General features: G+C 35.6%; 1 protein-coding gene across 1 annotated transcript; it reads left to right on the forward strand.

The window, feature by feature from the left end:
- Nucleotides 1-9,398: 9,398 nt before the first annotated feature.
- Nucleotides 9,399-15,688, forward strand: LOC131943990 (uncharacterized). Its single transcript, XM_059304421.1, has 13 exons — nucleotides 9,399-9,842; nucleotides 10,980-11,169; nucleotides 11,357-11,506; nucleotides 11,702-11,788; nucleotides 11,910-12,006; nucleotides 12,367-12,508; nucleotides 12,814-12,884; nucleotides 13,127-13,204; nucleotides 13,359-13,459; nucleotides 13,758-13,836; nucleotides 14,357-14,426; nucleotides 14,608-14,912; nucleotides 15,512-15,688. The coding sequence occupies exons 1-13, from the start codon at nucleotides 9,399-9,401 to the stop codon at nucleotides 15,660-15,662; spliced, it is 1,965 nt and encodes a 654-aa protein (XP_059160404.1). The 3' UTR covers nucleotides 15,663-15,688.
- Nucleotides 15,689-17,743: the final 2,055 nt, after the last annotated feature.

The following is a 17,743-nucleotide window of genomic DNA, read 5'->3' on the forward strand; positions in this document are numbered from 1 at the left end:
CAACATTAGACCTAGTGCTACAACATTAGATCTAGTGCTACAACATTAGACCTAGTGCTACAACATTAGACCTTGTACTACAACATTAGACCTAGTGCTACAACATTAGAACTAGTGCTACAACATTAGACCTAGTGAGTGCTACAACATTAGACCTAGGGCTACAACATTAGAACTAGTGCTACAACATTAGAACTAGTGCTACAACATTAGAACTAGTGCTACAACATTAGACCTAGTGCTACAACATTAGACCTAGTGAGTGCTACAACATTAGGCCTAGTGAGTGCTACAACATTAGAACTAGTGCTACAACATTAGAACTAGTGAGTGCTACAACATTAGAACTAGTGCTACAACATTAGAACTAGTGCTACAACATTAGAACTAGTGCTACAACATTAGAACTAGTGCTACAACATTAGACATCTAGTGAGTGCTACAACATTAGACCTAGTGCTACAACATTAGAACTAGTGCTACAACATTAGACCTAGTGCTACAACATTAGAACTAGTGCTACAACATTAGAACTAGTGCTACAACATTAGACCTAGTGCTACAACATTAGACCTAGTGCTACAACATTAGAACTAGGGCTACAACATTAGACATCTAGTGAGTGCTACAACATTAGAACTAGTGCTACAACATTAGAACTAGTGCTACAACATTAGAACTAGTGCTACAACATTAGAACTAGTGCTACAACATTAGACATAGTGCTACAACATTAGACCTAGTGCTACAACATTAGAACTAGTGCTACAACATTAGACATCTAGTGAGTGCTACAACATTAGATCTAGTGAATGCTACAACATTAGAACTAGTGCTACAACATTAGAACTAGTGCTACAACATTAGACATAGTGCTACAACATTAGACCTAGTGCTACAACATTAGAACTAGTGCTACAACATTAGAACTAGTGCTACAACATTAGACCTAGTGCTACAACATTAGACCTAGTGCTACAACATTAGACCTAGTGCTACAACATTAGACCTAGTGCTACAACATTAGAACTAGTGCTACAACATTAGAACTAGTGCTACAACATTAGAACTAGTGCTACAACATTAGACATCTAGTGAGTGCTACAACATTAGACCTAGTGCTACAACATTAGAACTAGTGCTACAACATTAGACCTAGTGCTACAACATTAGACATCTAGTGAGTGCTACAACATTAGACCTAGTGTTAAAACATCAGACCTAGTGAATGCTACAACATTAGATCTAGTGAATGCTACAACATTAGATCTAGTGAATGCTACAACATTAGAACTAGTGCTACAACATTAGACATAGTGCTACAACATTAGACCTAGTGCTACAACATTAGAACTAGTGCTACAACGTTAGAACTAGTGCTACAACATTAGACCTAGTGCTACAACATTAGACCTAGTGCTACAACATTAGAACTAGGGCTACAACATTAGACATCTAGTGAGTGCTACAACATTAGATCTAGTGCTACAACATTAGACCTAGGGCTACAACATTAGAACTAGTGCTACAACATTAGAACTAGTGCTACAACATTAGACATAGTGCTACAACATTAGACCTAGTGCTACAACATTAGAACTAGTGCTACAACATTAGAACTAGTGCTACAACATTAGACATCTAGTGAGTGCTACAACATTAGACCTAGTGTTAAAACATTAGACCTAGTGAATGCTACAACATTAGATCTAGTGAATGCTACAACATTAGATCTAGTGAATGCTACAACATTAGACCTAGTGCTACAACATTAGACCTAGTGCTACAACATTAGACCTAGTGCTACAACATTAGATCTAGTGCTACAACATTAGACCTAGAACTACAACATTAGACATAGTGCTACAACATTAGACCTAGTGAATGCTACAACATTAGACCTAGTGCTACAACATTAGACCTAGTGCTAAAACATTAGACCTAGTGAATGCTACAACATTAGATCTAGTGCTACAACATTAGACCTAGAACTACAACATTAGACCTAGTGCTACAACATATATATATATTATTTATATATATATATATATATATATATATATATATATATATATATATATATATATATATATATAATATATATATAATATATACAAATGTGTGTGTGTTTACTTCAGTATGTTACAGGTCATTTAGTGAAAGTATCTTTTTATTTTTTAAAATATTAATTAGACTTTAACAATCATAAGCATGGGTCTTTTCATCCCATTGTCTAACGACATATACCACCAACTGCTACCATTATTGTAGTCTACATAGAGCAGTAACTTCTCGGGCCGACAGGAGAAAAAATGGCGGGGATCCAAGAAATAGTTCAACACGCTCGTGCTAGAGACTTATATGGCACGAGATACCTGAACAACGCACACGCCGTGTGCTCAACGTGAGCTGCTCACGCATGCCATGCACCAGATCTGCAAACCGGGTAACCGTTTCAACGGTTCTCACACTCGTAGCACTCTGCTGGCAGGCTACATGAGTGGGAGGCGTTCGTACAAGACACACTAGTCAACAAATGTAGGAGTGTGTACACACTAGTCAACAAATGTAGGAGTGTGTACACGACACACTAGTCAACAAATGTAGAATTGTGTACACACTAGTCAACAAAAGTAGGAGTGTGTACACACTAGTCAACGAATGTAGGAGTGTGTACACGACACATCAGTCAACAAATGTAGAAGTGTGTACACGACACACCAGTCAACAAATGTAGAAGTGTGTACACGACACATGAGTCAACAAATGTAGGAGTGTGTACACATTAGTCAACAAATGTAGAAGTGTGTACACGACACACTAGTCAACAAATGTAGGAGTGTGTACACACTAGTCAACGAATGTAGGAGTGTGTACACGACACATCAGTCAACAAATGTAGAAGTGTTCACACGACACACTAGTCAACAAATGTAGAAGTGTGTACACGACACACTAGTCAACAAATGTAGGAGTGTGTACACGACACACTAGTCAACAAATGTAGGAGTGTGTACATGACACACTAGTCAACAAACGTTGGAGTGTGTACAAGAAATCAAATTAAATAAATATTTAAATTATCGCTACATTAATCGACTAATTTGGTCATGTGGAGTGTTTTTGTCTAATCATGTCATGTAGTTCGTATAGTCACGACAATTAGCCTGCTCTGTCCAACGTACGTGTTGTATCTACATGTTGTTGTCTTACGGGACTTTGTTTGCTTTATATGTTGTTGGACCACATGTCGTTAGACTTTTATGTTTTTGGATTTAATTTAACATTGATGTCAATAAAAAACTTGTCACAAGAACTAACGAAGAACTTTCTCTCTGATGAAATATCAGATAAAAAAATAAATTCTCCCATGACTTGAACAATTCACAAAAAATGATTCGTCTTTTTAACAACTAAACTCAATGTTCATTTTTTTGCGTGCACATTTGTAGATCTAAGGGGTCGTCCATAAATGATGCCACACTCGTTGGGGGGGGGGGGGGGCGTAATTTTGTGACGGTGTGTGTGATGAGGGGTTGGGTGGGGGGGGGGGTTCAGACGCATTTTGCATTATAAAAAGCAATGTTAGAAAACTAATTTTAGCCGTTTTTTCGCGTTTTAGAAAACTGCTTTAATAAATTGTAATAGGAATTTATTAAAATACTCCATGTTGACAGAGTTCAGACAGATTTTGGAAAAATATCGATGTTTTAAGAAAAATTCAACAGCAATTTTTTTTTTGGGGGGGAGGGGGGTTGTAGGCTGAGGTTTGACGTCATTTTAGGGGGTCTGGCTTTTTGTGACGATGTGTGACGGAGGGGAGGGGGGGGGTAAAAATCGTAAAAAAACGTGACGTCATTTATGGATGACCCCCTAAGACCTGCATATACAAACGACTTATTTCGTATTTCATGTGTTTCTAAATTATTTTTTCCTACAGTATAATAGAACAAGAAAAGAATGGCCCACAAGTTGGGCCATATGGCCATTTTTGGCCTTATAGAACCAAATCAAACCATACAAGTCTGGCCATATGGCCATTGTAGGACAAGCAGAGCATGGCCTACAAGTTGGGCCATGCGGCAACACCTACAGCTTTCACCTAGAGCTGTATCGTGTGTGCTAAAGGTGTCTTAATTCTACCTGCTGTCTGTACCTCAGGTAACCCGTGCTATGACCGACATTGCTGTAGAATGAATTCATTTCTTCTACTTAACAACCAGAGGTTCTCAAACTTCTCCCATTCTTCTTAGTTTGTCAACATTCCCAAAAGAACACATTATATTTTCTGCCAGTATCCAACTAGTTTATTTTGTAACTTTTACTATTCCCCCTTTGACTCGGGGTGAGTTGAATCAAAATAAGAAATGATTTACGTTTTCAAACTAAAATAAACCGGGAGTGATCTCCCCTAAACTTTCTCGAATATTCTTATATAAAACAACAGGGGATGGGAACTCGGGATATAGATCTAGTTATGATTTTTAATCCATTTTAAATACTTAAACTTTTTAAAATAGAATAGAATCTCATAGAAAAAAGTATTGCGCACCAAGCGAACGCCGAATAAAGATGTTCATAATGGTGCGCAATATTATTAGTACTTTATAAATTTACATGCGTTTTTGAGAAATCGGAAATAGCGTAAATTAGTACTTCCCGTCAACGGAAATTAGTCAAAATTTAACAGAAGGTAGAGAATTAGATCTTTTACTTACAGTTGAAATTTCATTCCTCTATCTGAAATAGTACTCAAGTTATAGGCTTTTGAAAAATTCAAAGTAAAAAAAGTACCACTTCCGGTTATCGGAAATCGCTCAAAAGTTGATACGGATCTACGATTTTGATAAAATACTTATATATGAAATTTCATCAACCTAGCTGTAACGGTACTCAAGTTATCGTGTTTACACACACACACACAGACACACACACACACACACACACACACAGACACACAGACATACGGACAAGATTGCAAAATTATGTTTTTCCGTATCAGTGAGGTGTAAAACGTCGAGATTTGTAAAAATCTCGATTTTTTTTTTGCACGATTACAATACTTTCTCTATACTACGTATATACGAGAAAGTAAAAACGCATCTTTGTATGAGTCACTCAGTTTAACAGGAATTAAATAATTACAAGTGATGTAATTGTTTGATGGTGTCATCAATTTGACATTATCTGCAAGCCATCCCATCAGTGAGAAATTGCTTGCATACATCATATGTTAATAGAAGTCTAATGAACTTGTGTTAATTGATGTACTGACTTTATGATTGGGACTAGAGATGTGCTAATATGAGTGTAGCACCTATAGATGTGCTAAAATGACTGTAGCACCTATAGATGTGCTACTATGACTGCTGTACCTATAAATGTGCTGCTATAAAGAGTGTATACATGGCTGTGCAAGGCCAACATATGGTAGCTGTAGACAACATATTGTTGGTACCAACATTAACTGTAGACAACATATTGTTGGTACCAACATTAACTGTAGACAACATATTTTTGGTACCAACATTAGCTGTAGACAACATATTGTTGGTGCCAACATTAGCTGTAGACAACATATTGTTGGTGCCAACATTAGCTGTAGACAACATATTGTTGGTGCCAACATTAGCTGTAGACAACATATTGTTGGTGTCAACATTAGCTGTAGACAACATATTGTTGGTACCAACATTAGCTGTAGACAACATATTGTTGGTGTCAACATTAGCTGTAGACAACATATTGTTGGTACCAACATTAGCTGTAGACAACATATTGTTGGTGTCAACATTAGCTGTAGACAACATATTGTTGGTACCAACATTAGCTGTAGACAACATATTGTTGGTGCCATCGTATCTAAACTAAACACCTCCTGTTGGTGCTCTGCTACGACCTATTTAGGTCAGTCTCTGCTGCCGATCGACTCCCACACAATGTCTTAAGTAAACACGCGCATCGCACGTGCATAGGTAGAATATATTCTTAAGACGTCTTCGTGTTTTTTTTTTTAATGAAAGCTGTAATTAATTAAACAAGATCCGAGGAGCAGAACGAAAATGGGAATTAAAAATTAACTTGTTTGGTAGAGAGGCCTACATGGTTCATCACGAAGGTTGAAAGACGACAAAATAAAGGTCGACATGGACAAAAGGTCGACATGAACCAAAGGTCGACATGGACAAAAGGTCGACATGGACAAAAGGTCGACATGGACAAAAGGTCGACATGAACCAACGGTCGACATGAACCAACGGTCAACATGAACCAAAGGTCGATATGAACAAAAGGCTGGCATGGTCAAACGACCGACACGGACAAATGGCCGCCGACGTGGACGAATGCCGACATGGACAAAAGGCTAACATTGAAGAGTCCTACTGGCCTACACACTATAAGGACATAATGCCGACAGACTGAAAGACGGCCGTCAAAAATGTTGACTGACAAAAAGCCAGCGAACCAAAGACCAGAAACATAAGGCCGATATACCAAAAGGCCGACAACTAAATACCTGTCTATTGTTAATATTCTCGAATGGGTCTTACATCACGTGATAGGCCCTGTCTATGACAACAAGGTGTGACAACCATCTAAGAAAAAAAACATGTATTGCCGGCAGAGGCGTAGCGACCCTTCCCGGCGCCCGGGGACATACTTTCAATTTGGCGCCCCCCTCGGGAGCAAATTTTCGATTTGCACCCCCCCCCTCGAACTTTTCATTTGCACCTCCCCTCGAACTTTTCATTTGCATCCCCCCCCTCAAACTTTCGATTTGCACCCCCCTCGAACTTTTCATTTGCACCCCCCCCCCCTCAAATTTTCAATTTGGCGCCCCCCCCCCTAAGGTCGGCGCCCGGGGACATATGTCCCCCCCCGCCCCCCCCCCCCCCTCACTACGCCTCTGATTGCCGGCGACACTGTCCACATGAACGCTATTTTATGATAGGAAGGTCTTCAAATCAAAGCAAAAGGTGGATATTAGTCTGTAAGTAGTAGACTGGTCACCACGATATGACCCCTACTAAAGATAGATTGCAACATGATGTTAATTGCATTCTAGTTTTCTCACATTAGCCCTATTTATATTTTTTTTTAGATTCAATGGACAGTGAAGTTAAATCTCTAAATCAGTAGCGTACGCAGGGGGGAGCAGGGGGAGCGGCCGCTCCCCCTCTGGCCATTTGTAGCAAAGTGGCGCCTTTTGGAAACTTTTTAAACTCAAATTTTTAAAATTGATTTGTTAAAAAATTATCTTTGGTCGGTACATTTGAAACGTAAATCTCTGTGAATATTGTTTTTGCAATTACCAGTAAAAGGTGTGTGAGCAATACAGTGATCTAACCCATACCTTCTCATTAGGTCAAAAAATTATGTTTAAAGAACACAAAAAGTCAGTAGCTAATTAAAAGTGCATGGTTTGAAATGTAAAGCTGATGTTTCAGTTACATGTGGGCTATTATTCCGAATCTTTTACAACTACATTGAAAAGTTGAAAAGCTGGCTTTTATACCAACTTTAATTCTAAAAACGTTTATTATGCTGTAATACTTTAGCATTTATGATGACAATATATTTAATTTTGATTGTAGACAAAATATTTTTGTACAAACAAATAGTATTAAGACACTTTATTAGATTCTAAAGTAATTATTGATTTTTTTTTTATATTCATAATAAAATATCTAGACATATACATAGTTATATTAAGATATTGATTATTTCCCCTTTTCGCTAGTCTTAATATATGTCTCAGGAATTATTATGTAATTTTTTTACAAGGATTATTACGAAACAGATTTTGCCGCGTTCATTGTTTTTGTTGTAGTGTATATATATATATATATATATATATATATATATATATATATATATATATATATATATATATATATATATATATATATATATATATATATATATATATATATATATATATTTGTTTAGAGTGAAAACATTTTTTTTTGTTTCGTCGGCCTACATTGTGTGTTTTTTTTTATTTCTTCAGTGTGTTAATTTAAATTTATTTTACATCATATCGAAAAAATAACATACACCTAATATATATATATATATATATATATATATATATATATATATATATATATATATATATATATACTTATATAGAAGATATTACAAATTCGGCGCCTTTTTTTGCTATTTCCGCTCCCCCTACACCGAAAACCTGGATACGCCTCTGCTCTAAATATTCTTTTGTTTTATTTTCAAAATAATTTGGCTAACATATAAATAAGAACACTGTTTTCTTCAATAGCCTTAAACATTTTAAATCTGTTACCCAGATGATTTTGATTTTATATCAAATATAAAACTCCGTTGAGTGAAAAGTTTTTTTTTAGTAATTTAGGGGAAACTATTATACATTTAAAATTGTATGTTAATTGTCGGCCTTTTGCCAGTTAATTTTGGTAGTATCGAATGTATTTATTCTGTCTATGTCCGGCTTATATCTGGACCCCATTCTCTACTCTAGAGTGCTCAAACATTGTTGTTTTATAACAATTTTGTTCATTTGTGGGGTCCTTACACCAAGGCCGGATAATTAACCTAAGAGTTGCCGTCTTACCAGGTTTTCTTAATACTGGAAGTCCTCAACTTTAATAAGGTGCAGAGGAAAAGCTGCATTCAATTGCGAAGGATTAGGTCAAAGATTCCAGAGTTTCTTCCAGCCTTCTCTTCGGGTGGGGGTGGGGGGGGGGCTCTTCCCCCCGAAGAAAGTCTACCGCCCCCCCCCCCCCCCCCGAACGAGATGGAATTTATACAGTAAACATATACTTGTACTAGTGTCCGACCCCCTCCGGAAAATGTAGACCCCCCCCCCCCCCCGAAAATATCAAATGCCCCCCCCCCCCCCCCCCCCCGGAGAAAAGAGTCTGAAAAGTCTGGAAGTAACACGGCAAGATTCCCTCCCCTATTCGTTGCCCCCCAACATTGAGCTAGTTCCATAACACAAGGGGTTGCGTCCCCAAGTTTCAGGCAACTATTTATTGCTCACTTCCTCAAAAGCTTGCAAATTATGTAGGAAATATTTAGGCTACTCCAACCAATGCTTTCTTTAATAAAAGCAAGCTTGTATTTTCTTATTTTCAGTACATTTATTTTAAAAGCTTATTATTATAAAGCTTTTTATAGGGTATTTTTTTTTTAGTAATTCGTTCTAGATCTAAATGAAATTCACACTAAAACCTGACCAGTAGTGTTATTTTTTGTTTTCAATATTTAAAAAATAGTTTCAAAGCCTTTGTGCTAAGGGTATTCCATTTAATGACGTCCACAAAATCTGAGAGCGAGCGTTTCTTATAACTGGTATTTAGACTTTTATAGTTTTCGTTACCTTTTCTGTTCTTTTACGGTTTTTGGGTAGACCCAAGATGGAAGATATAAACATAAACAAATCGGTAACTTCGGAAAATGAAATTGGGACTGTCTCCATTGAAGGGTTTTGCAATCACCCATCCCTAACTTTTAACATAAATAAACCAGACTACCACGCGCCGGTTTACATTGGGGAAACATTAAAATATGATGTTGTTATCAAGCGGGCAAACAAAGATGAAGGAGCTTGGAAACTTCAGATTGTCCAAATTGCTGGACAAGCTACTATCGTACCATCGACATTTTCATCAACAGTGTCAGGCGATACTCCAGATTCTTCTCAAAACAGAAAAATAGCAGACTCTAAAAAGACCACTTTGACATCTAATGAAAGTTTTGGTTTAGTGTGTCCTGTCTTAGCTACATTTTTTGGAACATCTAGTCAATCAAGCTCTTTAACTTCTTCTGGTTTAACATCAGCTTCAATGAGCTTAGAACATGTATGTGTTGTATGTTGTTTAATTTTGTTGCTTATCATATTAGAAGTCATGTACGTTAGAATCTATATATATTTATATAATTCTCCACGACGTTGCCCTACCATGCGGGACACCACCATGCACGCAAGCCGTCTCTCTAACCCACCCCCTCCGTCACTCTCCAGGCATGCACGACAGACATCACCCCCCCCCCCATCAGTCTGGTGAACTGTGGTTCAATGTTTACATTTGTAGAACCGGGTCATATTAGTGGTGGCTATTAGGGGCAGATAATTTAGGTTTTAAACAATTTGAAACTAAGGGGAGGTAACAAGTTTTGCTTGATCTTTTCATTGTTGCTTGTAAACTGTCATCACCGATGGCTGCTTTCACTAGGAGGGGGGGGGGGGGGGAAGGGAGGGTGAGGATAATTGACCTTCATTAACCTACGGATAGTCTTTTATAGCAAATATTTTTAGTCCCAGTATTGATAGTGTCGAATTAATAAATTATGAATTCCTGAAAAGTAGAAAATAAAATAACCAAATAGCGGCGTATACTATGCAGCCGTTCTGCTCGTAATATATAAGTGTCCAGTTATGTCATAAGGGAATTTTTTTTTTTTAAATGGGTATCAGTTATCAGGATACAGGTAGTTATAGCTATAATAAAAATAAACATACTAGTTTCACTTACTAATGTCAATGCTATCTGCACATCTGGACTCCTTAAGTCATAATGGTTAAAGTGAAGCCCTATAAGTTGTAGTACTAATAATACTCAATATTAATCTTTATCCTAACACCGAACCTGTTAAAACAATACTACTCACTACTAACAAGAACCAAGAATTTAAGTTAGGTTAGACTTAGAATACGAAATATTAAATTAATTAAACATTTTAGAAATACGAAATATTAAATTAATTAAACATTCAGTATTTATGGAATCTAATTCAAATTATGTTTGTCATGGTGAAACAGTATCATAATACTATCATTAATTTTTTTTGCCATTTTATCGTTATGGCTATAATTAAAGCTAAGGTTTTAGGACCAGAGTTAGGGTGGAAATACCAGCAAACAATTATGATATGTTAATTTAGCCATTGAGGGAAACAAGTTATTACAACTGCCTACTTATTTCTTTAAATTACAGGACAGCTCTTGCAAACCTTATTTTCGTGACGATAGCACTTACATCATACCTATGTCATCATGTCTACAAGATCTATCAGGAGACTGTCATTATGTTGAGCTGCGTGTAGTTTTGTGGCTGAACAGCATTGTCACTAATCCTTCAGATAGCGGAACTAGTGCAGAAAGTGATTTGCAGACCAAAGCAGAGGGTTGGTGTTTAACATATAGTTTTGTTGTGTTATTATTTACCAATTTGAAAAATATTAAATTAAATATTAAACAAATGAGAATATTTAATCTCTCTTTTGTCATACACTACAGATATGTATACTTTATATTCTTGTAATTTCTAAAGCCTGATGTCAATCTAACTTTTTATTTATTTTTTAACATTAGCTGCAACCAACAATGAAGTTGCAACTAAAAAAAAAATTCTGGTTGACATCAAAGAGTTCTTTGATTCAGCTCCTGGTGATGGGACAAATATCAAACACGCCAGACCTGTCGGAGTACCTTGTACTTTCCACACAATTCAAGAAAAAATAGGTGCGCTAAAAGTTGTTTTTTTAATTTCTATCAAATACATACTCATAGTCTTTTTTAAAGCTGTTTAAAATTATTTCATCTCATCATTTTTGAATAATTTCAGTAATAACATTCAGAGAGAGAATAGATAGAAAGATATTTCAGGGTAATTTGACAGAGTTACTGAACCTGATTCCTGCCATTTATTTTTGTCAGTGACCAAGAAGCTGCGAGTTCAAGGACCACCAGAACTGAGAGTGAGACAGATGTCAGCTGGACAAAAACAGCTGCTTCTTTTATCAGGTAATTAGGCCGACATTAATTAAATTAATTAATTAAATCACATTCTGTTAGTCATGTTATATTGTAAGATAATTCAAAATCATAACATATTGCATGTAACAAAGAATCTTTACATTGCTAGTAAACAACACTACAGACAAACAAATGGTCATCAAAAGTATTCAAATACTCTCAAGTTCTAGTCCTGTTCTTGATGTTGGAATTTCGTATGAAGATGGGTAGGATATTTATATTTATTGTTCATCTATTCATTAAATGTGCAGTAATAGTATTTAATACCTTTGGGAAAGATATTGTTTATGATATCACCCTGTATTCTTCTATCCCCAAGTCTAGTTAGATCATTTGGTGTCTTCTTGAACATCTTCCCCCATCCCACTCTGTCTTTCACCAGCCTCTGTGCTTCTCTCAGTGTTTGACCTTTAGTCTTCTTATCTATTTTTAAAAAAATGGCGTACATCGTGACATATCATAAAGGTTATTTTGCTTACATAAAAAGCTTGTTGCTAGATTTACATGGTATGGTACCCACATTCTCCCATCATTTGATACATCATTACGTCCACCATTTTTTCAAGTTCCATCAAATGGGAAAGCTGCCATCAGCTGATCAGTCTGGAAGTCCCTAAAAGAAGTCTGGCATTTCCTGTGATACTGAGTCCATGTGAGGACTTGAACCTGATCTATAGGCTCCATCTTTCTTCCATACCATCAGACTCAGTAGGTAGCATTCCATCAGACTCAGTAGGTAGCAGTTGACTTAATCAGTCAATCAGACTTAGTAGGTAGCAGTTGACTTAGTTAATCAGTCAATCAGACTTAAAAGGTAGCAGCTAAAAGTATGTGTGTAGGTCTTTCATATCTATTTAGAAGAAATAATTGTTATTACTTATAAGTAATAAATGAGTGTAAAAGCAAAAGGGGACTAACCATGTCATTTTAAGTTATGGACTATCATGGTTTGTGTTATTCCTGCTTGAAGTGCTAATGAGATGTTAAAACAATATGAATATAAACATTCTCAGGAGCTTTCATTACGTGCCAATGTGAAATGGACACATGCTGGAGCCAGTCATGAAATTACAACTCTCTACAAGTTGGTTTACTCATTTCTTTATTTTTTGCTGCTACATTGTTATAGCTTTTGACCTTTAACCTTAAGCTTACTTTTACCCTCTGCATGACATGAACATTTTATATTTTTGAATTTTTTAACAAAATTTTAAAATCTTTGACCTTAAGTAAACCAGTTTATACAAGTTTATTCTATTCAAATTTAGTCAAGGTACAGAAAGTACTTCAATGTTCATGAAATTCTGTCTTGTTTTTGTATCATAGGTTACCACGTATTAGAATACGTTGTCCTCCATTTATAATTACTGTCAAATGTGATGAAGAGGTGGTCTTGGGGAAAACGTAAGTAGGCCTACATTTTTATTTGTGATATCAACACATATACCATACCATTAGAAGATTTCTCTTAGGCATAAGATCCCACATAGCCTACTGTATCATTAGAACATTTCATTTAATTTTTTTTTTATTACTAAAAGCTTTATTTTTGTTTCAGTTTTTTTGTTACCTTCAGCATCAGCAATCAGCTTCATGATTTTATGAGCATGAGACTGTATTACAACCTGGAGAACATGTATAGAAATATGTTAGAGAATGGTAGGTGAAGGTCATATGAAACAGAGCTAGGGGAGATAATCATATTTTAATCCAGTGTCTACAATTTACAATAATGTTTTTCCTTGTGTTATTTTATTTAAAAAAAAAAATCCATTCTTTTTTTTATTTTGAAAGGTGCAAACCATATTTACATAATTACATTTACAATTTGATTTGTTGGTTCTTCTTTTTTTGGGTGCTTTCTTATGGTTTTGTTTACATATTTCTGATTAAACCTACTTTGTGAGTTGTGACATGATTGTTGTGCAAACACTCACTGCACATAAACCTATCTCAGGGGGATCTCCAGAAGAAATGAGCAGGATTCAGCACCTCAAAGATTCCATCATTTGTCATGACCCAGATATTGCTGGAAGGTAAGTTGCCTGGAGCTATTTCTGTATGTCTTGGTAGATGACGTCTAATTAATTGTGTGAGTGTAATAGATGGATGTTCTCTAAACAAATATCCTGGAAAATTTCTAGTGGTGACTAGTGAAAAAAGATTGCTATCATCTGTGTAAGCTAAAACAATTTTGTTTAGTCTTCTCAGTTACAACTAATATACTTCGCTATAGCAGTCTTTTAAACAACTTATATATCTCGAGTTATATTTTATCTAATCTGCAGCCATCTTTTAAAAGACAACAATATATACATTTTTTTAAAAAGTTTCTCAAGTTGGCTTAGCGCTTTAAAAACATTGAGTTCTTTGGAGTAAAACTTCAAAGCAATATGGATAAAACTGTGCTTTATTCTAGTATTAAGGCTCTGTGACCTTCTCATGCTTGTCTTCAACACTTTAACAAAGTTAATCAACCACCCCAAACATGTGTATTTTTAACAAAGTTTATCAACTACCCCAAACATGTGTATTTTTAATCTAACCTTCTGCCAGCTCCTGTCCCCGCGGTTCTTGTATGCCACACAGAGTCGGTTTTCAGATCCATAAGCCTGGACTTTACGAGGTAACCATTTGTATATATAGGTTGATGACTTTACGATGTAATTATTTTTATGTTTGGTGTGTTATAATTAGCATTTTGATTGAATTTTTTTTTTCACACAGTTGAATAATTTTAATAAAATTTTAAACCATACACCTCGATTAAATATTGACTTAACTGAACATTGACCTGTTTTAACCAGCTGAGTGAGCTGATGAAGGTAAACCTGCGCTACTCCCTACCTGACACACAGCTGTCACCTGTGGTTGATGAAAGTGGCTCGTCATCCAGCGACACCTCCATCTCCTTCCAGTCCACAGACGACCACCTGCTGGCATCTGAAGAACTGTGGAGAGACCGCAGTGGGAGCACGGCTTCACTGGCCACACCCATCATGTTCCAGACGGCTGAGGAGCGCAGACGCAGCTTTGCTTCCAAGTCTTATTCATTTGGGGATCTAGGCCCAACTGTTTCAGCAGAATCTGACGAAGTGGCTGGTAATGCCAGGTAAATAAATGGCTGCTTTCTTGTTTACTATTTTCTTACTTTCACCATAAGTGAGGTCCTTTAGATGATTTAAAAAACTTTCTTGTTTACTATTTTCTTACCTTCACCATAAGTGAGTTCCTTTAGATGATTTAAAAAACTTTCATGTTTACTATTTTCTTACCTTCACCATAAGTGAGTTCCTTAAGTTGATTTAAAAAACTTTCTTGTTTACTATTTTCTTACCTTCACCATAAGTGAGTTCCTAAAGTTGATTTAAAAAACTTTCTTGTTTACTATTTTCTTACCTTCACCATAAGTGAGTTCCTTTGGATTATTTAAAAAACTTTCTTGTTTACTATTTCCTTACCTTCACCATAAGTGAGTTCCTTAAGTTGATTTAAAAAACTTTCTTGTTTACTATTTTCTTACCTTCACCATAAGTGAGTTCCTTTGGATGGTTTAAAAAACTTTATTGTTTACTATTTTCTTACCTTCACCATAAGTGAGTTCCTTTGAAAATCAAACCAATAGTTTCTAGTCAAGTAATTGTACCTTTTAAATAAACCTCAAACTTAAATTAACCAAGCTATGAAACAAAATAATTTGTATGTGTGTAGGCCTAAGGTCATCAAAAGGTCCTCAGCAGTTCCTCCACCACGACCTCCACCTCCTCGTTTACTGAGTCAGTCTGAGAAGGATCTGATCAAGCCAAGTAATTTTCTCAAGCAGCCGTTCTATATTTACGTCAAAGATTTGCAGATGTTGTAGAAGCTGGCTGGGAAATTTTGTTTTATTTGCTGATAGCTTTATCTTTTATTTAGCAAGTTATCTTTTAAAACCATTCCTATTTTATTTTATTTGTATCCTTGTCATTCCACTAATGGAGTTGTTCATGTGACATTTTTACACTTGTCACTCCACTAGCTCATGTATGTGACATTTTAACACTTGTCACTCCACTAGTTCATGTATGTGACATTTTAACACTTGTCATTCCACTAATTGAGTAGTTCATGTATGTGACATTTTAACACTTGTCATTCCACTAGCTCATGTATGTGACATTTTTACACTTGTCATTCCACTAGTTCATGTATGTGACATTTTAACACTGGTCATTCCACTAGCTCATGTATGTGACATTTTAACACTTGTCATCCCACTAGCTCATGTATGTGACTTTTTTACACTTGTCACTCCGCTAGTTCATGTATGTGACATTTTTACACTTGTCATTCCGCTAGCTCATGTATGTGACATTTTTACACTTGTCACTCCACTAGCTCATGTATGTGACATTTTAACACTTGTCATTCCACTAATTGAGTAGTTCATCTATGTGACATTTTTACACTTGTCACTCCACTAGTTCATGTATGTGACATTTTAACACTTGTCACTCCACTAGTTCATCTATGTGACATTTTAACACTTGTCATTCCACTAGCTCATGTATTTGACATTTTAACACTTGTCACTGCACTAGCTCATCTATGTGACATTTTAACATTTGTCATTCCACTAATTGAGTAGTTCATCTATGTGACATTTTTACACTTGTCACTCCACTAGTTCATGTATGTGACATTTTTACACTTGTCACTCCACTAGTTCATGTATGTGACATTTTAACACTTGTCACTCCACTAGCTCATGTATGTGACATTTTAACACTTGTCATTCCACTAGTTGAGTAGTTCATGTATGTGACATTTTTACACTTGTCATGTATGTGATAGTTAATTTTACACCTGGTGAATCTCCCATAATAACTTGTAAAAATAATTTTTGGTATTTTGAAACTACTAATGTAACAGATTATTTAACTGCAATTGAATTTTTCACTAATGAAAAATAGCCATTAAGGGGTCGTCCATAAATGACGTCACACTCGTAGGGGGGAGGGGGTCCGTAATTTTGTGACGGTGTGTGATGAGGGGGAGGGGGGGTTCAGATGGTGCGACGTCACACTTTTGTATTATAAAAAAGCAATGTTAAAAAACGAATTTTAGACGTTATTTCGCGTTTTAGAAAACTTTTTTAATAAATCGTAATAGGAATTGATTAAAATACTCTATTTTGACAGAGTTCAGACAACATTTTAGAAAAATATCGATGTTTAAAAAAAAAATTCAAATGCAATTTTGAGGGGGGGGGGTTGTAGGCTGAGGTGTGACGTCATATTAGGGGGGGTCTGGCTTTTTATGACGACGTGTGACGCAGGGGGGGAGGTAAAAATCGTCAAAAAAAGCGTGACATCATTTATGGATGACCCCTAATTAAATAATGTTGTGTAATTTAGTATATTTTTAAAAATGTAAAGTTTGATCTGCAGGCAGAAGAGTAGAGCAGATAGTTGTTTTTAAATTTAAATCTCCGTTTCAAAAATTTATAACTGTACTTGACTATAAAATATTTATATGGAGTGTTAAAATTGTTTTAAGTTTATTTCAAGTTGAACTATTTGAGTCATTTTTTTTGTTTACATTCCTGGCTTAAGCCAATGTTGAACATAAGATGAAGTAAAAAATACTAAATTATTTTTTAACTCTTTAACTTTAAGCTTTAAGAATGTTTAAAATGAAAATATTTTTTATAATTAAAGTGTTGTGGTCATTTTACTGTTACAGACAAATATTTTGTATACAGCATTAAAAATATCGGATCCAGTCATTTATAGTTCAGACATTTATAGTCTAGATTTTAGTAATGTCTCAGTTTTGATATTAGACATTTGTAGTCTAGATTTTTGTACTGTCTCAGTTTTGATATTGTAGGTTCAACACTTTTGTTAAGTCAAACTATATTGTAGTATTTAAGTTACTTTTATTTGTGAAAGGAAAGGAAGA

This window comes from Physella acuta, unplaced genomic scaffold (genome assembly GCF_028476545.2).
Source record: "Physella acuta isolate Inbredline_101_S28 unplaced genomic scaffold, ASM2847654v3 ptg000041l, whole genome shotgun sequence".
NCBI lineage: Eukaryota > Metazoa > Mollusca > Gastropoda > Physidae > Physella > Physella acuta.